The 23,550-nt window shown below is 38.6% G+C and overlaps 1 protein-coding gene and 1 long non-coding RNA gene across 13 annotated transcripts in view; both read right to left on the minus strand.

The window, feature by feature from the left end:
- Positions 1 to 20,642, minus strand: part of LOC148864726 (uncharacterized) — a 76,246-nt gene extending 55,604 nt beyond the window's left edge. For 5 of the 12 annotated variants that reach the window (XM_088976877.1, XM_088976870.1, XM_088976874.1 and 2 more), the window contains exons 1-4: positions 20,518 to 20,642; positions 20,316 to 20,422; positions 3,626 to 3,992; positions 3,275 to 3,406 (exon numbers count right to left, since the gene is read on the minus strand). In XM_088976877.1, coding sequence (XP_088833003.1) covers positions 3,275 to 3,406; positions 3,626 to 3,940 — 447 coding nt within the window. In that variant the 5' untranslated portion in view covers positions 3,941 to 3,992; positions 20,316 to 20,422; positions 20,518 to 20,642. Of the gene's footprint in view, positions 1 to 3,274; positions 3,407 to 3,625; positions 3,993 to 20,315 lie in introns of all 12 variants that reach the window. The other 7 variants (XM_088976871.1, XM_088976875.1, XM_088976879.1 and 4 more) reach the window with 3 other exon arrangements.
- LOC148864727 (uncharacterized) lies at positions 886 to 2,827 on the minus strand. Its single transcript, XR_016109674.1, has 2 exons — positions 1,507 to 2,827; positions 886 to 1,282 (listed from the first exon to the last, which is right to left on the minus strand). It is a non-coding gene; the product is annotated as an uncharacterized LOC148864727 (long non-coding RNA).
- Positions 20,643 to 23,550: the final 2,908 nt, after the last annotated feature.

The following is a 23,550-nucleotide window of genomic DNA, read 5'->3' on the forward strand; positions in this document are numbered from 1 at the left end:
AGGATTACAAATAAATAAACCGGCGATGGGAAGCAGAAAGGTGAGTGAGTGAAACATGAGTAGAAATAGGATGAAGGGTGCAAGTGTGTTTACCTTTCCGCAAGGCAATGGGAAGATCATGTTCAGATACTAGGTTCGAGGCTGGTGAGGAGACAACTGCCGAATTTATCAACGATGATGGAGCCGGAGGAGTAGCAGCCGGTACACGTGGGCGATGCATATACACTTGACGAATAGGTGGGCATTCAACAGGAGGTGGCACCAGAAGCAAGGACTTGGTCACGGCTAGAACAAGGGAACAAAATCAACAACTGGAAGTGGAAGATGGGGAGGTGATGAGGAGGAAGAAGCATCACCAGACCCCAAGAAAAACAGAGTAGACTCAAAGAATGTAACATCAGCACACACAAATGAACGTCGAGAACTAGGATGGTAACACTTATACCCTTTCTGGGTCCGAGAATAGCCAAGGAAGATGCACTTAAGGGATCGTGCATCTAACTTGTCGTTCCCGGGGCCCAGATTATGGACCAAGCAGACACACCCAAATACCCAGGGAGAAAAAGGAAATGAAGACAACGTGGGAAACGCAGTAGTAAATGGGGAATGACCATCAAGGATAGACGTGGGCATCCGATTAATCAAGAAGCAAGAAGTAAGCACTGCATCACTCCAAAAGGGTTTAGGAACATTCATGTGATACATGATGGATCGGGCTGTTTCCAAGAGATGATGATTCTTTCTCTCAGCCACCCCATTTTGTTGTGGGGTGTAGGTACATGAGGTCTAATGTATAATGTCATGTTGGTCCAAGTATTCTTGAAATTATGAAGATAAATATTCACGGTCATTATCAGAACAAAAAAATTTAATGTGAACATCAAATTGATTGCGAATCTCAGCATAAAATTTCTGGAAGATGGTAAACAATTCACTTCTTTCTTTCATTAAATAAAACCACGTCATCCTTGAAAAATCATCAACAAAAATGACAAAATATCTATATCTATTGTATGACATCACTTTATAAGGACCCCAAACATCCAAGTGAATCAAAGAAAAATGACTCGACGCACGGTTATCAACTCTAGAACTAAAGGGAACACGATGGTGTTTCCCAAAGGAACCAAAGATTTCAAAACTTTCAGTGATGACCAAATCAACAATGCCACTGGAGAGGAGAGAGAGATGATTAGAGAGTTGATGTTCTTCCACCACCGTCAAGATAATACAATCCACCAACTTTATGCCCTTCACCAATCTTCATCCCCGTCTTGAGATCCTGAAAAACACATATAGAATGGTAAAAAGTAATGGAACAATTAAGTGACTTGGTCAGCTTACTAACAGACATAAGGTTAAACGGAAATTTAGGGACATACAAAACTAAGGATAGGGATACAGGGTCCAGGTCAACATTACCAACACCAGAAATGGAGGATGTGGAACCATTAGCAAGGGTAACAGATTGTGATGTTGAGCAATAGGAGAGGGAAGAAAACACACCTGGAGTTCCAGTCATGTGATCGGAGGCTCCAGAGTCAATAATCCAGGGATTGGGTGTGAATGCCAAACAAGCCATACCTGAGTGTGCAAAAGTAGTTGTGTTCTGCTGAGATGTGGATTGGACAAACATCTCATACTCATCACGTTGAACACTCACCATCTCCTTCCCAGAACCATATGTGGATGTAAGAGGCATCTTATTAGCTGAACGATTCTCTTGTCTAGAATTGGAACTGGTGTCACTAGCCATGGCATGATTGGCCCAGGTTGAGGGTGGACCATGCAAGTCATAGCAATAATTAATGGTATGTCCATCTATACCACGAGTACACCTCCTCGAACCTGAGCCACGTCCTCTACCACGGGCTCCCCCTGAATTTCTACCTCTAGTACGACCACTACCACGGTTATATGTAGGTCCACCACCGCCACTCCGGCCATATACCGGACCACTGCTACCACCACAGCCAGATTCAGCTCCACCTCTAACACCACGGCCCCTTGACACTACAAAGGCTGATCTACCTGAGACATTAGAGTTCTCAGTAGATCTAATAGAAGTCCTCCAAAATCGAGCAAACACATCTTCAAAAGAAGGGAGAGAGCCAACCCTCCTAGTATCTGAGCCCGTACTGGTTCATACTCAAACTTCAGCCCCACCAAAAATCAACTCACGTCAAGTTGTTCTCTCTATTGTTGCTGAATTTTGACATCAGAAGTGAAGGGATGATAAACATTCAACTCATTACGGATGTTTCTCATACTAGCATAGTACTCCTCAAGACTCTGATTGCTCTGTTGCAGATCAAAGTATTCCTGATACAACTGATATACTTTGGTTGTATTGTCTTTACCAGAACACAACTTCTTAGCATGGTCCCGCACATCTTTGGCAGTGTCAAGAAACATGAAATTTACACTAATCTTGGGTTCCGTACTATTCCACAGCCATGTGATAATCTGTGCATCCTCTTATTCCCAATCTTCATACTCATGAGAATCAGGGGAGGGTTTCTCCTCCCTTATATGTTTCACCTTCTTCTTTGCTTTCAGAAAAACTTCTACAGATTTAGCCCAAAGTACATAAGTCTCTCCATTCAGTTTAATGGAGGTCATTTGAACATTCAGGTAGTCAGTAGGTATCATCACATTAGATTTGCTATCACTATTATCTCCCATTGCTGAATTTTGTTATCACTGAATTCGGCACACTGCACACTGTTTGAGCACACTGATCACACTGGTTTCAGCACTTGTTATTGTTGAAGACTGCACACTTTACACCACAAACCCTACCCTACGACTACCTGAAATCTCACCACTATAATATTACAGATCAGCAACCTCAACATAAGTATAAAGACAGAAATACCCCTACACTAATAGAAATGTTATGTTTATCTACTTTCATTTGAGATTATAGGTCTTTTTAAAACATTTTTTTAAACTTAAGTTAATATTTTTAATTATTATTGTGTTTAATATTTTTAATATTTTGCACTTTTTTGAACTTAGCATTTTTTGCATTTGTACACCTTGCTTCAAAAAGGCATGCGCCTCACCTTGCGCCTTGCACCTCGAGATCAAAATGACCCTTGAACTTCTAAAACACTGCTTCAGCTGTTATCAAACATCCCTATCATGACATTATGTCAATGAAAATTTGGCATAACTCAAATACTACAAATGTAACCTAGAGTGCATACTTCCCCTACAAGAAAGTTGACAAGAAAGAGTTAACAATATCTTTAGGAATTCAATGAAAAACCTGTACCACATGAGATGAGGCTTCTTCAAATTGGGATCCTTCTTTGTTCCCATGCACACTACGAGTAGGCTGGAACATAACTAATTCTTCAGTTCTGTCTTGCATTTCAAATTGCTCTTTCGTCCTGTCATCCTGAAAAGAAAATCATAATTAATTACATGAATAATATGTAATGTATGTGAAAATTAATGGAATTGATAAAACCAAGAACAACAGGAAGGATATTGAACTTCAAAGTTAATTTAATTTTGTTCCTAGCTTGAAGTTCAAGATGCTATATTTCAAATGCTTTGGACAAAAGGTCATTGATAACTCTAAACTACACAAAGAAATTTTGGGCTTTATATGTACTTTTCTGCTCCTTTTAGTAGAATTATCACAACTGTCCATTATCTGTATATCCTCAGATGCAGTAGGTTGTGGTTTCCGCTTCCTTTGAACATTTTCTCCAAGATCACGCTTGATCAGCTCTTCAACATGAGGAGGAACATTTGGGCAGGGTTTTGCTTCCTTGCCAATTCTTGCTAGGTGGCACTTTATATGATGTACCCCAGAACCACCATTGTATCTTCTTCCACAATAGTTACATACAAGCACAGTTCCACGTCTTCCACGTTTTGCATCTTGCACTATAGTACAGTGTTTCCAACTAATATCACGAGCCATCTTTTTATTCCTAGAATGGATTAAGCATGTAGTCCAGCATTTGGCAAACCAACTATTGAGAAAAATGAAAATAATGTCAGTGAGAATTTTAATATTAATGAATAAGAAATTAATTAATAGATCAAAAATGATTTTATCAAACGAGAAAGGTACAAAGATTACAATGTATATAATACAAGAAATACAAGAATTTCTAGAGGTCTTATTAGGGGTGCTGTTGTAAGACCAAACGATGTGGGGCTTTGGCCTATTTAGTCCCTGTTATGTTTTATTTCATTTATATGGCTTATATGGGCCTTACTTATTATGTACTCTGTTATCTTGCTGCCTCCTAGTGAGGGCAAGCTATGTATTTTCATGTTAATCTTTGAAATCTCCCATATAAATGTCATTTTGGGGCTGGACAGATTATGTTCTGCTGCTCCTTTCTTTGTTCTCTTGTTCTTCTTCAGTTCTTCCTCTTCTTTTCTCTTCTTTTCTCTTAAAATTCCATATGACTGTTCCTGCCAACAGTCAAGTGCTCCTATTTTACTGTTGGGAAGCTTGGTAAAAAACCCTAGATCTGCTTGTGGTTTACTGAAGCTCCTTTTAGGGTTTCTTTATTTGTTGGAAAAGGTACAGGGAAACCAAGAACAGTTCAGGAGAATTTTATAGCATAGTTTTCAAGGCGCCAAGGCGAGGTTAGGGGACAGGGTGGTGCCTTGTCGCCCAGTCGCTTAGACGATGGATTTTTTTTAAGTAAAACCATATATCCTAGGGTAGTTCCCTACGTTTCATAACCATCTTTCGTTAACAATTATTCATAATTTTCATAAGAGAAGTATAAATTTCGTGTTTAAGTCTAGAAAATCAACAATTTATGAGAAGAAAAAGAACAAAGGAAAAAAAATTCAAAAAAAAATAGGGGCTGAACCCCTACTTTTGTTATAGGAAAGAAGAAAAGAAAAAGTAGAAGAAGATGTGGAAGAAGAAAATGTGTTGATTAAACAAAATTTTATTTCTTCCCTTGCTTATTGGTTCAGGTTTTGAAATTTTTGAGCGTTCAATCAAGTATCAAAATTTCAATACGATACACCCCATATCAGGTGAATTGTATTGTATCTTTGGGGTCCCAATACCTGTTTACAAGTGCTTTCGGGGACCCATTTTTTTAAATAATATATATATTTAAAAATGAAATGAAAACCAAAGAAATAAAAAAAAAATATAGGGGGAGTATCGTTATAAGTACCGATACACCTCTGCCAATACACAGAGGTGTATCGATACTTTGAACCATGGGTTCAATACAGCAGTTAGCAATGTTTATGTTGATTAAACCCTAACAAAATAAGAAAATAATAAAAATAAATTAGTATATAAACACAAAAAATAAATATTCTAGCTTAATAATGTCTATTTTATAATTATAATGTCAAAAAATTAAAAATATAAAAGTATTTTATAACCCAGTGCACAAAACTGCTTGGCAACTAGGTGAGGCAAGCCTCCAAGGGTGCCTTGTAGCCTAGGCATCGCCTTGACAACTATGTTTTATAGATAAGCTTTGAGTAGTCTTTGAACTACTAGAGTGACCTATAAACGGCGGGTCTAGCAGTTATCAGGAACAGTTCATGAGAATTTTATAGATCACATGAGTGGGAGATTCAAGTTTCTGTGTAGGTTCTTGTTTAACCAAAAGAGAGCACTTGGTTTTGGCTTGTTTCTCTTGCATCTAGAGTTGAGTTTTCTGTGGATTTGTGAAGCACAGCTACTTGCTCCATTTTCTCCCTGAGGGTTTCTACAACATGGAGAACCCTAGCTTTCCCACCCTTCAAATTACATTTACAAATGTTAGGTTGGAATTGGATGAATACAACTTCAAGGAATGGTCTATTTCAACAAAACTTCACATTACAAATTGTGGAATATTGGGATATATCAATGAACAGGTCAAAAAACCTATGTTGGAGGCACCCACATATGGGAGTTGGTGTAGGGAAAATGAACTTGTCATGTCATGGCTGCCGTCTTCTATGACACCTCAGATTGCTAGGATAGTTCAGCACTATCCTACTACACAAAAAATTTGGGAAAAATTATCTGACAAATATGGACAAAGAAAGAGCAATGCAAGGGTTTATAGGTTGACTCAAGATATTGCAGATTTCAATCAAGGGAATATGCTTTTTTTATGAATGAATTTTTTTTGTTTTCTTTTTTGGCTTTTTTTTTTTGCTTCATGGGGCTACACAACGGGTGTAGCCCACCCCCCTCCCATAACACCCTAACAGATAAGAGTTACAAGCAATAGTAGGAGAGGCACAGGATGCAACCATTCCTTTAACATTGATCACAGATTCTCAAATTCCACTGGAACATGAATTATAAAGTAGCCCAAAATAAAGAATCCCAAGAAACCCCTTGTTTAGAAAGTGAATCATCCATTGCATTTGCTGATTGCCCACCCACTGGACTCTGTCATATTCATTATTATCCATTTAACTTTTTTAAGGAGGTCTCTATAGCCGCAGACCACAGAATCCGGATTCAGCAGCCACCCCACAACCACCTGAGAATCACCTTCAATAAGCAAATGCGCTATCCCTAGCTGGTTTGCAACCTGGATTCCTTGTACAACAACTAGTAACTCAGACCTTGTAGAATCTCCTAATCCCACAAGGCCTAAAAATAAAGATATGATGCTGCTGTCCTCATTTCTCAGAACTCCTCCTATGCCCAAACATCCTGAGTTACCTTGGCTACTCCCATCAAAGTTCAGCTTAATATCATCATCCTAAGGCAGTATCCACTCCACCATAATTCTAGTCTTCTTGGTAGATGTATTAGCCACTGCTAACCAGCTCCTCCAATGATCATCAAAAAATAAGTGTCAAAAAGACTTAAGGTCTTCAGCCACTGAATTGCCCTTATCAAAACACAATCCTTAACCCCCTAATTGGTGTATTCTTTACAAAGCAAATGGTGAGGATTGCTTCCACTTACTAATTTCCTGCAATTTCGCTGTAACCATTTGGGTTTGGATTTTTGCCTTGTTGGGATGTAGGTGGAACCAACCTGCAAATATAGGCCTACTATTTGATCCATCAACTTTTGTGTGGCCCAACAAAAGAGGGAGAATTATGTGGAGATGTATTAGAGATGCAGCAATTTGGACAATTTGGGAAAGAAAGGAATGCAAGGATTTTCCAAGAAAAGGGATGAAGTCTTTTACTTATTAAAGAGTGTATCCTAACAAGGGCAATTCACTAGATAAAAACTTTGGATTCTTCCCAGTTGTTTTCTTTTTATGACCTTTGGAGGAACTGGTTAGCAGTGGCCAAGGTTTAAAAATGTCAACGTCGGTGGAAATGTTGGCCATCCAAATATAAGAAACATGTCAGAAAAATGTCGGAAATATCGTATGAAAATATTATAAAAATTATAGGCATGGTGGAAACATTGTAAATATGGAAAATATAGAATGATCTTTTATGAAATGATAAAAGAAGCATAGGCACACCCTTTTAAATTATTATCTTGTTCCAAATCACTAAACAAAGCTAAGAAACTAAGGTTATAGACAAAAGAATATGTTTTGAAGTTGCCAATGTAAACCATTCAGAGCTAAGAAACGTGGTTGTAATAGATCAACTAAATAATCTACTACACATACAAAAACTACTATTAAACTTCATGTTTGAAATGAATATCGAGCTAGCTCGAAGTGGTCATCATGTAAGTTAGGTCAACAATAACTCGTTACTTCACATGTCTACAATATTGTCACCAACTTATGTTATAATACTATCTCTTGTACTCCACATAGTACCGGTAGTGTTCACTAGGGAATGTGTCGATTCTAGTAAATTTTCATGTTGCTACCCATGGAAATGGAAATGGAAATATGTCATGGAAACTATCTCTTGTACTCCACATAATTCTGGTAGTGTTCAATGAAAAAATGTCGATTCCAGTAAAATTTCGTGTCGCTACCCATGGAAATGGAAATATGCCCTGGAAATATTAGGGAAATTAAGGACATTTTTAACCATGGCAATGGCAAATTGCTCCTCTAGGAAGGAAAAAGATCATTTCCTCTTGGACCCCACCACTTGACAATTGGGTAAAGTTGAATTTTGACAGAAGCGCCAAGGAAACCCTGGCCCCTCAAGCATAGGAGGAGTATTGAGAGATAAGGACAGCAACATCTTAGCTTTATACTCTGATCCAGTGGGAGTAGGAGCCTCGGTTAGAGCTGAACTATTGACGGCTCTACAAGGCATTCAAATAGAAAACCATTTAGGAGTTGAGCATCTTCTAATTGAAGGAGATTCTAAGATTGTTGTGGGCTGGTTAGCAGATCCAGAATCAGTCATTTGGTGCTACAAGGATTACCTAAAAAAGGCAAGTTGGTTAACAAATAACATGACTATTAGCCCACTTTGCGTGAAAAGGTCAACGAATGCTTTGGCTGATCATCTTGCTAAATAGGGGGTATTGAGGGAACATCTATACTAGGCAACATTGTAATGTATTTGGCATAGTTTTTACACTCACACTCAAACTCAAGGGAGGTTGCACCTCGTGCCTCTCTTTGGGGTTCTTGTAACATTTCTAATATATCATTAATGTAAAGAGACTGGGTCGAATGAGCCCTAACAGCTGCTTGTGTGATATCCTTTATTTTCATCTTTTATTTTATATTGATGGGCCTTACTTAATGGGCCTGTTATTTGTTCTTGTTTTATTTTCTTTATGTAATTGCCAAGCTAGCAGCCCACTTAAGGGCATACTTGTCATCATTAATTTTTAGAGATTAATAAAATAGGGTTAGAGGAGAAGGGTGAATTATTCAACTTATTCTTCTCCTACCTCTTCTCTTCGACATACACAGCTCTTGCACTATTATTCATATCTGATTTGCACTATTAATTACTGATTTTAAACCTGATATTAGAAGACTGATTCACATCTTGGTATCAGAGCGGGTACAGTTCTTCTTTCTTCTTTTTCTTCGTTCCTGTACACTCTAAAATCAAGAGAGTGTATGGACAGATAGGTTCTCTATAGTATAGAGAATCACTTGCCTAGTTGGTAGAAGGGTTTGGAGATTTAAGTTCTAGCCGAATTTTGCCAAGAAGTGATGTTGTTTTGCTGCTGCCCGAAACCCTAGCCAACTAGAGATTTTCGAGGTTACCAGGAAAGGTGAAGCTTGGGTGTGGCGCTCTATGCTTGGAAGGTGTCTTGTGACTGCTAAAGGAGGGCGGTTCAGGTTAGGAAGAGTTTGGGTCAGTCTGGTTGGTGCGGCACCATCTTCTCTCTTCCTTCCATCTGCTGGGCAGAGCAAAACCCTAGTTTTTCAAGCACCCTATTTCTGGTTTGACTTCAAGTAAGTTTGCATAGTTAAAATTTCAGTTCTTTGATTTCTGTTTGATTAATGGAGACATACGGAAGTGAGTTCAAGCAAGTGCTAGTTTTTGGACCTACTCCAGTAGATTCCGTTTTGACTGGTGTTACCACGATTAAGCTAGATGGGACGAACTATCTTGCCTGAGCACGGTCTATAAAAATTTATGTTTGTAGTAGAGGAAAACTCGGGTATCTCACAAGCAATAAGGTGAAACCCGAAGAGACAGATCATGAATTTGAGAGATGGATGCAAGAGAACTATACCATTATAGGATGGTTAGTTAACTCTATGCAACCTCATATAAGCCAGCACTATCTCTGAATGTCTTCTGCTAAGGAGATATGAGATAGTGTAAATGAGACTTATTCACAGAAACTGAATGTAGCCCGAGCATACAAATTGAAAAGTGATGTGAAGAACCTGAGACAGGGGGAGAAGAGTGTAGCAATCTACTACTCTATACTAAAATCCCTATGGCAAGAAATTGATGTTATGGAAATTGTCGTATGGGAGAGTAAAAAGGATGTTGAAGTGTACAGAAAGTTGGTGGAGAGAAATAGGGTGTTCGATTTTCTCACTGGACTCAACCCTGAATTTGATATTATCAGACAGAATATTTTGGCCAGAGATGAGGTTACTCTATCACAGGCATATGCCATGATAAGTAGTGAAGAAAGTAGACAACAAGTTCAGTTGTAGAGTCCACCTACAGAACACTTTGAACATGCGGGAATGAAATCTAAGGGGCCTACTGTAAAGGGGAAGCAGGTGTGTGAATATTGCAAGAAACCACGGCATACCAAGCACACCTACTGGAAACTTCATCCTGAACTACTCCCTGAGAGGTTTAAGAACAATCCTAAGAAGGGCAGTCAAGCGGGAAAACTCAAGACTGCTAAGGCTACTATAGTACTTGAAGGGGGAAGTAAGGAGAGTGAAAAAACATCAACCATTGAGTAGTCGGCTGCAATGAAGTTAGACTTTGAGAAGTATGGGAGGCTCCTAAATCACCTGGAAGCTACAGTTTCTTCAGCCCACCCTTCCAACAGTACATCCTCTTCATCGGCTTTTGCTCACTCAGGTACATATGCCTCAGCAAATCATGCTTCAGTTTCAGGTAAACATAAACTCCCTTGGATTATAGATTCCGGTGCATCAGACCATATGAAGACCTCTGACACTTGCCCCCATCTCTGGTAAAGGAGATATAAAGACCTCTGACACCCCGTTCTTATCTTTTGTTCTCCATGTTCCTAAGCTTAACACAAATCTTTTATCTGTTAGTTGCTTAACAAAGTCCATGAACTGCAGCATAACCTTCTTTCCCACTCATTGTGTTTTTCAGGAACTACAGTCTCAGAGGACGATTGGGAGTGGCCATGAGGCAAACAGAATATACCTACTGGACACACCAGATCAAGCCTTGGGACCACCTCATGGAGTTGCTTTAGAGTCAGTTGTGTCAAGAGTCTGTTAACAAAATTTTGTTATGTCATTTTCAGTTTGGTCATTTGCCTTTTTCCGCTTTAAGTCATCCGTTCCCAGATATGTTTAAAGGAGTGTCTTTATTTAATCTTCATTGCGAGTCATGTGAGCTAGCAAAGCATTGTAGACATTCCTATTCAATCAATAATAAAAGATATGTTTCTCCTTTCCATATTGTTCACTTTGATGTGTGGGGGCCATATCACATGCCAACCATGGGGGGCTACAGGTATTTTATCATTCTTATTGATGATTATTCTCGTTATACTTGGATTTATCTCATGAAATCCCAGAATGAAGTACCAATTATTGTGAAAATTTTTCATGAACTCATCCTCACCCAGTTTAATACCTGTATCAAAATATTCTGCTCTGACAATGCTAAGGAGTATTTTGAGAAAACCCTCTCCACCTATCTTGACACTTTTGGGGTTATTCATCAAAGTTCTTGTTCCTACACTCCACAACAAAACGGGGTGGCGGAAAGAAAGAACAGACATGTGGTTGAGGTTGCCAGATCCCTTTTATTTGCGTCCCATGTTCCTATAAGGTTTTGAAGAGATGTTGTTCATACTGCTACCTACCTAATCAACCGTATGCCCTCCAGGGTCCTTGGCTTTAAAACCCCCTTTAGTCGTCTCTTCTCGGATGAGGATCTCTTTTCTCTCCCTCTCCGTGTATTTGGGAGTACTTGTTATGTGCATATTCATAGTCACCAAAGGCATAAATTTGAACCTAAGGCTCATAAGTGTGTGTTTCTAGGATATGCCTCTACACAAAAGGGTTATTATTGTTTTGATCCAGTTCGTGGCACCCGCTTTGTATCTCGGGATGTCACCTTTGCCGAGTTGACTCCTTTCTTTAGTATTCCTCCTGAGGGGGAGACATCTGATGAACCCTTTGCTATGTCTCCAGCTGTTCCTCTTCCCATCCCTTGTGAGCTTGATCATGGGGTGTCCACCTCTTCCACTAGACCCACCCCCGATCCTCCTCTTGCTTCTGCTCCTACTCTCCAAAGGTGTTACCAAAGGCGGAGATTCATACATATGCAAGTTGTTTCCACTCCTTCAGAAGAGCATCTTGCCACTCCCATAGTTCCTGAGGAAACAGGTCAGTCCTCTATCGGCCCAACTTCGACCGTCCCTGACCATGACCTTCCTATTGCTCTTCGCAAGGGCAACCGGAAGTGTACAGCCCATTGCATCTCCAAACATTTATCTTACAGCCTTATCTCTCCTTCCTACTACTCCTTTCTTGCTTCTATTTCTTCACATGTGATACCCAGGTCTGTACCAGAAGCATTATCTCAACCTGAATGGAGGGATGCTATGATGACTGAACTTGAAGCATTATATAAGAACCATACCTGGAATATTGTGGACTTGCCGGAAGGAAAGGAACCAGTGGGGTGTAAATGGGTGTTGACCATTAAATATCACTCCGATGACTCGGTTGAGAGGTATAAGGCTAGGTTGGTTGCCAAGGGTTACACCCAAATGTATGGCATTGACTATCTTGAGACTTTTGCTCCTGTAGCTAGGATGACTTCAGTTAGGGTCTTGCTTTCTCTAGCAGTTACCTTTGACTAGCTCCTACACCAGTTTGATGTTAAAAATGCTTTTTTGAATGGAGATCTGCATGAAGAAGTCTATATGTCTCTACCTCCAGGGGTGTATGGGAAAGAAATGAAAGGCAAGATGTGTAAACTACACAAATCCATTTATGGTCTCAAACAATCTCCTCGGGCTTGGTTTGAGAGATTTCGGGCTGCTCGTCTCCTTTGGCTACATTCAAACACAATCTGATCATACATTGTTCTTGAAGAGAAATAACACTCTGGTGACTTTCTTGATTGTTTATGTTAATGATATTGTGGTCACGGGTAATGACATTGAAGAGACCAATAAACTAAAAGGATTTCTCAACTCTGAATTTGAAATCAAAGACTTGGGAGATCTTCGGTATTTCTTGGGTATTGAAGTTGCTTGGTCTAAGGATGGTACCTTCATATCTCAACGCAAATATGTCCTTGATCTTCTTGCTGAAACTGGTAAACTTGGAGTTAAGCCTATCTCCACTCCCATTGATCCTAATCATAAGCTTTCTGCCACATATGGTGAACCTTTGTCTGATAAGGGAGTGTTTCAGAGACTACTTGGGAGGTTGTTATACCTTTGCATGACTCGGCCAGATATTTCCTATGCAGTAAGTGTTCTCAGTCAGTTTATGCATTCTCCCAGAGATACTCATCTAGCTATTGCAAAAAGGGTCCTGTGCTACTTGAAAAGTACTCCAGGGAAAGGTATTATATTTGCTAAGCATGGTCACATGAAGCTAGAAGCCTTTACTGATGCAAATTGGGCAGGATGTATTGATGACAGAAGGTCCACCTCTGGTTATTGTGCTCTGGTTGCTGGGAATATTGTGTCTTGGAGGAGTAAGAAACAATCAGTAGTTGCTAGATCCTCAACTGAAACAGAATACAGGGCAATGGCTCATGGTGTGTCAGAATTACTATGGCTCTAGAGGAATTGGGGGTGGACTACGAGCAACCAATGATGCTCTATTGTGACAACCAAACTGCTATCAACATTGCACATAATCCTGTTCAACATGACAGAACTAAGCACATTGAGGTTGATAGGCATTTCATAAGGGAAAGAGTCTCTTCAAGAGAAGTTTGTTTGCCATTTATCACATCAAAAGAGCAACTGGCTGATATCTTGACCAAGGAAGTTCCCAAAGGGAAATTGACACACTATATAAGCAAGTTGGGCATGATTGACATCTATGCTCAGCTTGAGGGAGAGTGTAAAGAGACTGGGCCAAATGGGCCCTAACAGCTACCTGTGTGATATCCTTTATTTTTATCTTTTATTTTATGTTGATGGGCCTCACTTAATGGGCCTATTATTTGTTCTTGTTTTATTTTCATTGTGTAATCGCCAAGCTGGCCGCCCACTTAAGGGCATACTTGTCATCATTAATTTTTAGAGATTAATAAAATAGGGTTAGAGAAGGGTGAATTATTCGACTTCTTCTTCTCTTACCTCTTCTCTTCGACCTACACAGCTCTAGCACTATTATTCAGATCTGATTTGCACTGTTAATTACTGATTTTAAACCTGATATTAGAAGACTGATTCACATCTATTAATAAATCTTTTCTTATATATCAAAAAAAGAGAGTAAAGAGAGGGAAAAAGGTCTTCCCAAAAAAGAACATTACTTCCAAAGCAGACATCATAGCTTACTAATCTGAGGAATTGGGGGAGAATCCTACGTATAGCCTTCCACAGTGTTGTAAGAGTAGCCCGTCGAGACACCCCAACATTCCAACCATTCTTTGAATAGCCATGAATGCCAATCACCACCTCGTGCCACAACCTCTCTCTCCAAAGAACATCTCCACAACCACTTCCCTAGTAAAGCTTCATTCTTATGCACTAGGTTTCCTAATCCTGGACCCTTACTTCGACAATCTCTCACCTAGCCAAATGATCCTTCTTTGCATCCCCCGTGTCCCACAAAAACTCTCCCATCACCTTTTCTATCTTCTTAGCTTCCCTTGGAGGTATCCTGAAAACCAAGAAGAAGTAAATTGGAAGATTAGCAAGTGTAGCCCTAATAAAAATCACTCTACACCCTAGGCAAAGCTTTAGCCACAAAACCCCTCCAATGTGCCTCCCATCCTTCACTAAAGAGGGATCTAACTTCGAGCAAGGCGGACTCTCTTTGAAATTAGACCAAGTAAAATTGGCATGTAGCAAAGGGATCTCCTTAAGTTCACAAGTTACAACTATTGATAAGGTCATTGATTCATTGAATTTCTTCATACTAATCATGATGTATTGTCAGGGATTATTTGACTCATTTAGGAACCATATTACATCAAAATCTCCACTCAAACGCAAAGGGCTTCCCATAACCCTTGGATTCCATAAAGCTCTTCTCATAGCTCATTCCTCTCTCTTTAGTTATTCAGCCCATACACATTGGTTAACACCCAAGTAAAACCACCCTCCACCATCCTGAACTTTAAGGATATAGAAAAACTACCTATCAATTCCTCTATTGGTTCTGCCACATCCTCTCCCCAAAGAGTAACTAAGCCCCCTAAGGCTCTCCAAGAAGAAGTTGAGCACCAATCCACTCTTGTCTGTCTAGTTCAGCTAATTTGGTTTCCCGTATCATAACAATATCAGGCCTTTCCCTCCTTAGCAAATCCTTTATCAACCTTCGTTTCCTTGCACTCCCTAAGCTCCTCAGATCCCAACTAATGATCTTCATCAAGATAGTTAAAATCTAAGACCCTCCAAATTCAACAAACAATCCTCCACTTAGAAGCCTTCCTCCTCTTCCCTTGTCCATTGAATTCTGAATCCCCTTCAATGTCTGAAATTAGTCTCTCTACTTTGGATCTTTTCTTTTTCTTCCTGCTCGTATTTACTAACTTTTTCTGATATCTTGAAACTTCCTAATTCATTCTCCTTACAAAAAAAGTTCACTGGGGACTCTTAACTTTTTTGGGTTGCCTCCATTTGTTCTTCTTTTTGTTTATATTCTTCCAACAGAGTGCAAATCTGCTCCCAGATCCTCTCTAATTCCTCCTGCTTTTTACCTAAGAAAGATTGCCCTACCTCTGTTTCATACCCACCAACCTCAACCTCAACTCCCCCACCTCCAACTGTTCCCTCCAGTTGTGATGTTGGGGTACCTGCTTCAGGCACAAAACTCAGGTTAGTATCATAAACAGAATGGACAAGCATAGCTGACCTGGCAGGAGGTGAATGATCAACGACTTGGATTGGGGTTTCAGTATTAGAATTCAGAACCAAGACCCTTCCTTCTGTTTAATCCAGCCGTGGAAGTACACTCGATTCAACCAAAACTTTGTCAACCACTACAACCGAAGATACATTTGAAGGCTTTTCCTTGTGTCCCCTCGTAAAATTGCATAGATGGTTCCTGCTCCTCTAAACTAGAAATCTTTTAGTGTTGTGTTTCCGAATAGGACTTGTTTGCCAAATGAGTTGTACCCTGACCATCCTCTATAGCTGCTACCTAATTCACCATACCCTAGTCTGACATATCAACTAGAAGAGATCTTGACTGTTCACCACCATTGTCATTCGAAATTTTTCCTTCCTCACCTTTCCAATGGACCACCAAAACAAGAACTTCCTCTACAAACAAAATAGCGGTATTTAGACTTTCATCCTCCAAGAGTTCTTTTGAAGCTTGTAGATCAATGCTTCCAAGACTAATAGTGTCTTCCATATCCAAATCTGAAAGGCCATGGGCTTCTGTTGAAAGCTCCACCTCAAGGTTCTCAATCCCACTACACCGTACAAACCTGGGGTTGCATCGATCTGACGAAAGTCGTGAGAGCTTCTTTTAGGATATCCAATGTAGAGAATTAGCGGTCTGGTTTGGTTTCTTTGAAAAGCTGGAGGAGCTTGAAGGCAACAATGTTTGACGAGAAATTTCATCTAACTTAGGGCATTCCTTGGTCATGTGCAAATTAAACAAAGAGTGTGCCTTCTTATTTCATGGGTCAGCTTCATTTGTTAGCTGCAACCTATTTTGCTACTCTTGAAGGACTTCGAGAGGAGCTTGATTATCATCTATGACTAGAAAAACTCCAAGGCCAAGGAGATGTATCATAAATAGATTGAAGAGAGGAGGGTGTTGAAGTGCCTTGTTTGCCTTGAGAGGATTGCAAATAGTTCCTAGTTTATCATCTCTGAAAAAGGAGATATTCAGTTTGGGAAAAACTTCTCACTCAAATCTGCTTTGCATGTTCCTAATTTTACTACCAACCTAATTTTTGTCTCTAGAGTCACCAAAATTTTGGATTTTATTGTGACTTTCTTCCCACTCATTGAACTAGATGATGAAACAGATTTATATCCAAAAAAAAAAAAGATGATGAAACAGATGATTGGGACTAATCATGAAGCTAGGGATCTCTACTACTTTTATGAAGATATTAATTCTGCTCTTCAAGCATTGAATAGTTGTAGCAATGGTTGAAAGGAGTCTAGTACTATAGTTTATCTCTAGAATGCCAAATTGGGTCATTTGTTTTTTTCAATGTTAAGGGTCTTGTTACCATATTTGTTTGAAAAGCTGTTTGATGAGAGTCTTTTTTACAATGTGTGTCAGTTATCTAAGCATTGTAAGACAAACTATCCAAGCTTTAGTAATGAAGTCACTTCTCCTTTTGATTTAGTTCATTCTAATGTGTGAGTCCTTCACCCATTATCTCTATGGATGGCTATCATTACTTTATTAGCTTTATTGAACATTTTACAGGGTGTACTTGGATTTATTTGATGAAAGAACGAGATGAAGTACCTAAAATCACTATGGTCTTCTGCAAGATGATTGAGACTCGGTTAAAGAAGATTAAACAATTTTGTTTAAACAATGCAGTTGATTTTTTTATTAGCAACACAGAAATGATTTTATTAATAAATTAAAGAAGAAAAAAGGGCATAATAAGAAGCTGTGTAAGTGAAAACCCTTTACAATAGTAAACCCCCACTCTATTACAATTGAATCCAATACAATTGTTGCTTATGAACTCCTTGCTTACCTAAACCATCCACCAAGCCATTAGCTGACCTTCTTACTCAACTTACAATAATATTCATATTTTGTGACAGCCGTTTGAATCACCCCTTCTCCTTTCTTCAATCACCCAATTACTATCTTCGAATCCCCTTCAATAACCAACCTCGTAAATCCTAGTTCTTTAGCATTTTTTATCGATGAAGAAGAATTTATTTATTAATTCAAAAGATAAAATCAATACAAGCATCCCTAAGGGAGGCATGAGCTGTGTCCTCTCCAATAATAGAAATTAAAAAACAAAGCAAGTTACAACTAAGCCCAAATCAAATGCTCCCTATTTACCCCTTACTTGGATAAGCAATTAGACAAAGCATTTGCCACCCTTCCCACCCATTGTATGCTTAAATTCATATTTTGTATAAGCAACTTGAATCTCTTGATTTCATTCCTATAGCACCAAGAACAGATTCGGAGTCCTTCAACCACCCCACCACTACTTTTTGAGTCCCCTTCTATTAGTAGGGACTCACACCAAGCTGATTTTCAATCTACACTCCTTAAACAACTGTTAGTAATTCAGATCATAAAGAGTCCCCAACTCCCAACGGACCCAAGAAAAAATAAAATAAAATATGCCTAACCTCATTTCTGAAGACCCCACCTATTACTAATGGGCTTAGATTACCATGACTATTTCCATCAATGTTTAGCTTTATATAGCCTTCAAGGGGAGGTATCCAAGTCGCCGGTAGTCTATTCCTTTTGGAAGAGCAACTTGACATAGATGACCAACTCCTCCGCAAATCATCAAAGAAAAAATGATTGAATAGTTCCAAAGTTTTTAACCAATAAAATGCCATATTCAGCACACAATCCTTTCTCTCTTGTAGGCTTCTCTCCCCTTGAAAGATTCTTGCATTCCTTTCTTCCCATATGGTCCACAACAAAGCTGCTCTAGCACACCTCCATATAAACCTTCCTCTTTTTTTTAGGCCAAGCAAAGGTAAAAGAATCAAATAGCATGCTAACCTCTATTGGCATATTCCACCTGCACCCAAACAAATAGAAAAGCCAAATCCATAATTCTATAGCAAGGTTCAAAATATTGATATGCCCATATGTATCGGCAGGGGCGTTCGGTACTTAAAATAACATGCTTTTATGTTTTTTTAGTTTTCTTTTCAAAACTTGGTTTTTGGGCCTATTTTTAACTATATTCCCAAAACACCTGTAAATAGGCATATCGGGTATCTGGTGTATCGTATCGAAATTTTGAATCTTGTTCTATAGTGACAACACAAGAAATAAGTAAGTGGCAGCAATCCTCACTATTAGACCTACAAACAATACACCAATTAGGTAAGATACACAAGAAAGATCTTCACTTTTGTAAGTTATTGAAAGTGTTTACTTTCCCATAGAACACTTCCGAGAAAAAATCACTAACTTCCGAGCAAACACTTCCTCTTTTCCTGCACACACTCATTTGCCACCAGAATCTGATCCACTATTTGCCTCCCATCCACAAAGGCTCCTTGATATTGAGAAATCACTAAAGGTAGGCAAGATTTCAACCTCCCAGCTAAGACTTTGGCAATGATTTTATATAAGCTTCTTATGAGACTGATGAGCCCAAAGTCCTTGGGTTTTTTGCTTCTTTTCTTTTAGGAATCAAAGCAATGAAGGTTGCATTTGCTCCAGGTGAGATTTCTCCTTTTTCAAAAAATTCCTCAAAGATCTCCAGCAAATCATCTTTTATGATTGAAACCATCCAGGCTTGAGGCTTTTGATCTCTCCATTGAAAACACCGCTTCATAGATCTTTCTAGACTAAAACACTACTTCATGGATCTCTTCAAACTTTCCCCATTTCTCCTTCCTAAGGTGGCAAAGATTGCTTTAAAATGGTCCACAAAAATATTCACAATTTCCTCCTCCCTTCTAAAAGTCCGCTCTGCAACCTCAATATTGGAGATTAAGTTTTTTCTATTTCTTCCGTTTGCCAGCAAGTGGAAGAATATTGTGTTGCCATCCCCTTCTAAGAGCCACTTACATCTTGATTTTTGTTTCCAAGAAATTTCTTCTTTTCTAAGGATCTCCTACAGTTCCACCTTTAGTCTCCACCTTTCTGATCTTTCCTCCGCCAAACATTCTCTCTGAGACTCATTTAGACCAACCTCTTCAGTCCTCTTTGTGATTCTTCTCTTTGAATCCTCTAATCTTCCAAATTCTTGCTTGTTCCACTCTTTTATTCTTTGAGAAACTTTAATTTCCTGGTTAAGTTGAGCCCCTTGTTCTCCAAACTATAAAGCTTATAGTTTTCATGAAAATTAACATAAAGCCCACACATGTGCAGGAGAAGATGAGGACTTTAAACCAATGTTCTAAAATGCTGAAGCGTGATGCAAGGCATTCCACTACTCGGAGACATGATGCCAGTTTAGAGTGCAAGGAGACGAAAGCCTCAAGCATGTATTTTCTATAGTCATAGTTGAAATTTTTAATAATAAGACATCATGTTCAAATAAAAACAGATATTTTGGGAATTTGTCTTTCTTTTCAACTCATTGATTTGAAGTAAAATAATCGGGGATCTTTGATTAATTGATGTTATTACATCTTTGATTGTATGCGTACAAGGGAAAAAATTATAATGAACCAAAGGTCCATTACTGGTTCAGGACAGCGATAAGAACAGTAAAATCATGAAGTAAAACCAAGAGGTTATGGTAATAACTGACCAACTAACTCTGTTAAGAAGTATTTAAAGTTAAGAGTCGACTCTTTCACCCCTTTTTGTAAACCATCTTGTTTTGGAACTGTCATTTGATTAGTTGTTTTATTTAAAAAGAAAAAAAAAGAAAAAAAAAAAAGAGCACAGCGAAGTAATCAATTAGCATTTAGTATCCAGAGCACATACCTTTAGTTGCAAGTTTTGTGGTTGAACTTCAAATGCATAACAGCAGGCTTCGGTCTTCGGAAATAGAAGAGGCTCAGTACGAAGAAGAAGAGGGTTTGCTATCTCGTCTGTCCAATAACAATACAATACAGAGTCTACAAAGAAGAATAAATGGAATAAATATAATAAAAAATAAGAAGAAGAAGAAGAAGAAGAAGAAAACCAGAACGGTAAATGCTCGAGCCTAAGGTAATGGCGATCGGCAGCTTGAATTAATCTCGCGGGCCAGCGTCGAGTGACTTGCCCTATCTTCCCTTTTTTTAATTAATTAACGATACGAAACCCTGATCATCTTGAAACTTACCTAAAATATCCTTCAAATTTCAAAACCTACTTAAAATACCCTTGAATTCTCGGAAATATGACACTACTACCCTTCCTTTAGTTATTCATCACACTCCATTTTCAAGTCACGTGACATTTTAAGTTTTTTAAATACCATTTTGCCCTCACAACTGACTTTAGCCTTTTAACCTTCAGCTCACATCAACCATCGCTGCGTTTGTTTGTTTCAGATCAAAGCAAACGATTGTACACTTTTGCTAAACATTAAATGCTCAAGTATCTATAATTGTCTTAGGCTGTGCTTAGTTGTAATGTAAATAAATTTGTATTAATGCAAAATTATGAGAGTGCAAATGATTTGAGTATAAAGTAGAATAAAGTAAAACCCAAAACAAGATTAAATTAGAATTTACATTTTTTTCCTTTGTACTTCCATGCATTTCTACTGGTGTAAATAAAATTACACTGCAACCAAATACACCCTAAAGGTAATTTTGCCTACACCTGCCAAATTAAACCGTTCTCATATTTACAACCAAAATGAATGGCTCTCTCTCTCTCTCTCTCTCTCTCTCTCTCTCTCTCTCTCTCCACCTAAAATGCACTGCTAGCATCAAATATTAAGTTAAATCAGCCTTCTCTTTTCAATTGAATATCTTTGCAATAATTATTAGAGAAAATCTATGGTATGGAATAGTTATTTTTTGGATATTATATCTTTTTGATATCATAGTCGAACTCTAATTATTATCTTTCTTCACAAACAAAAATTATAAGCATGATAAAATGATAAAAGAGATTCAAATTCAAATGATGAAAAATGCATACATGGACTAATATTGGATGCGTGATGATGTTAATAGAACAATGCATAAGGAGACAATAGAAGTCTTAAAGATAAGACCATCAAAATGTTAGAATATGTGTTAGTCTTGGTAATTATATATATATATATATCATGCAGTCAAGTTAACTGATCAACCCTACTAATAAGATGAATATATCATGTACCATATATGATAAAACACACACACACACTATTCTGTCAAATGATAAATTGAGATGTCATTGTAAGATATGTTGAACCTAGATATATAAATTAACCACCGAATTGTTTAGTGGGTGATAAGTAAAAGTTTAAGGCAAACAATCCAAAAGTCTGATACTAGAAGTCACATGCGTATGTAAGTTATATACATGCTAATAACAACTATTAGCTTTGATGCAAACCAAAATTTCCCCGTGCCACCATCCCAATCAAAAAACCAACTTTGCCTACAATTATAGTAAACATGTTCAGCTTCTTCATGGGTGATATATGAACATTATAAGAATTGCCCCTAAACCTAGACCTAAACCCTAAACCTAGGGCCATGAATCATACACACCTGGCTTCCTTCCCTTGAGCCCTTGAGCACAAGATAGAACTTTTGCATCCAACAAACACATAATAGATAACAGAGCTATATATATCAAGATGAATTTAATTACTCAAACAAAGAAGCATAGTATGATTATCTAGGCCATAAATCAAATATTTGAAATAACAGCATGTTTAACTTAATTATGATCACATCCAAGTCATAAAGCTTAGTAATTCATCACAAGAAAAAATAAGCATAGTATATGTAGGATTGTATGTTGCTTATAGCATCAACATCTAACCAGTAAGTGAATCACCCTCAACTTTGCTACAAAATAAGTTAGAGGATGAACCAAAAAAAGAAGATTGAAGTCTTATCAGAGCTTAATTACAATGTCAACAGAGTCAGAGTTCCTATGACATCACATTATACCTAGTCATTTTAGAGATGATTGGTATAACCATCCATGCCTTGAATGGCTTTAACCTCCTCCTGATGTTTCACCAAATACCCAAGCATGCTTTTCAAAACTTGATTGTCAAAACCTTTCAAATATGTAACCTCCCACCATAAAAGATTAAGGAGGTCCAATACTCCAATTCAGTCTCAACCATGACGGCAAATGCAATCCTTCTAATCATCTCATTCATTCTATCAATTGCATCAATGAAATCCCCGTGCGGTTTTGGTCTTGTTCTTTGTGCCATTTTCCTAGTGTTTGATGAAGAGGCTGCCATAAGGACGGTGTTTAGATTGAATGGTTGCATCCTCATAAATGAATTCATTAGTTGTCAACAGTTTTGTTGCATCATCATTAACCTCTGTTTATCGACGCCATCAACATCATCCTCCACATCATGTGCAAACTCAATACTTGCCCAAGCCTTGTCTCCTATATGTTGGTCATTCTCAATAAAAAAAGAGTACATTTCCATCCTGGGGGAAGTCTATGGTCTGTGATTAAGTCCAAGTCAACCAAATCCAAATAATTTCCTTGCAACTTTCTAAGGCTCTGTTCTAGGTGGGCTAACCTTTGGTCCTTCATACTTTGAGCCAAAGATGTTACCCTTTGTCCATAGGTTTGTGCTTGGTTCTAAGGGGTAGGGGTCTGCTGAATGGGCCCCTAGGAGCAGTCTAGACTGGCCCATGTATTTTGAATCGATGGAGTAGTGATAAATGTACATGGTGCCCATGAGGTGTACGCTTGTGATTGGGTCTGAACTGTAGGAGATGGTGTTGTAAAGGCCCAAGGATTACTGATTTAAGAACTTGTGCCCTTGGTTGGCGGCTAATGGAGGAAAAGTAAGTTGGATTCGTTCTTAGGACAAGGTAGGATGAGAGGGGGCCCAAGGCAGTTGGGCTTGGGATGTCATCAAGATGGTAGGCATTGGAACATTTTGTATTTGTTGAGCATGGTGAACATGCTCCTGGTTCAATGGGTTAGGACTTAGTGATTGGGTTATAGGAGTTGGAGACAGTGTGTGGAACATCGGGGTCAAGTGTTTGCCTATTGGATGGTTGGGTTTGTCTTGCTACGGGTTGGGTTT

Source organism: Nelumbo lutea, chromosome 3 (assembly GCF_056320005.1).
Source record: "Nelumbo lutea isolate HS-2025 chromosome 3, American lotus-T2T, whole genome shotgun sequence".
Lineage (NCBI taxonomy): Eukaryota > Viridiplantae > Streptophyta > Magnoliopsida > Proteales > Nelumbonaceae > Nelumbo > Nelumbo lutea.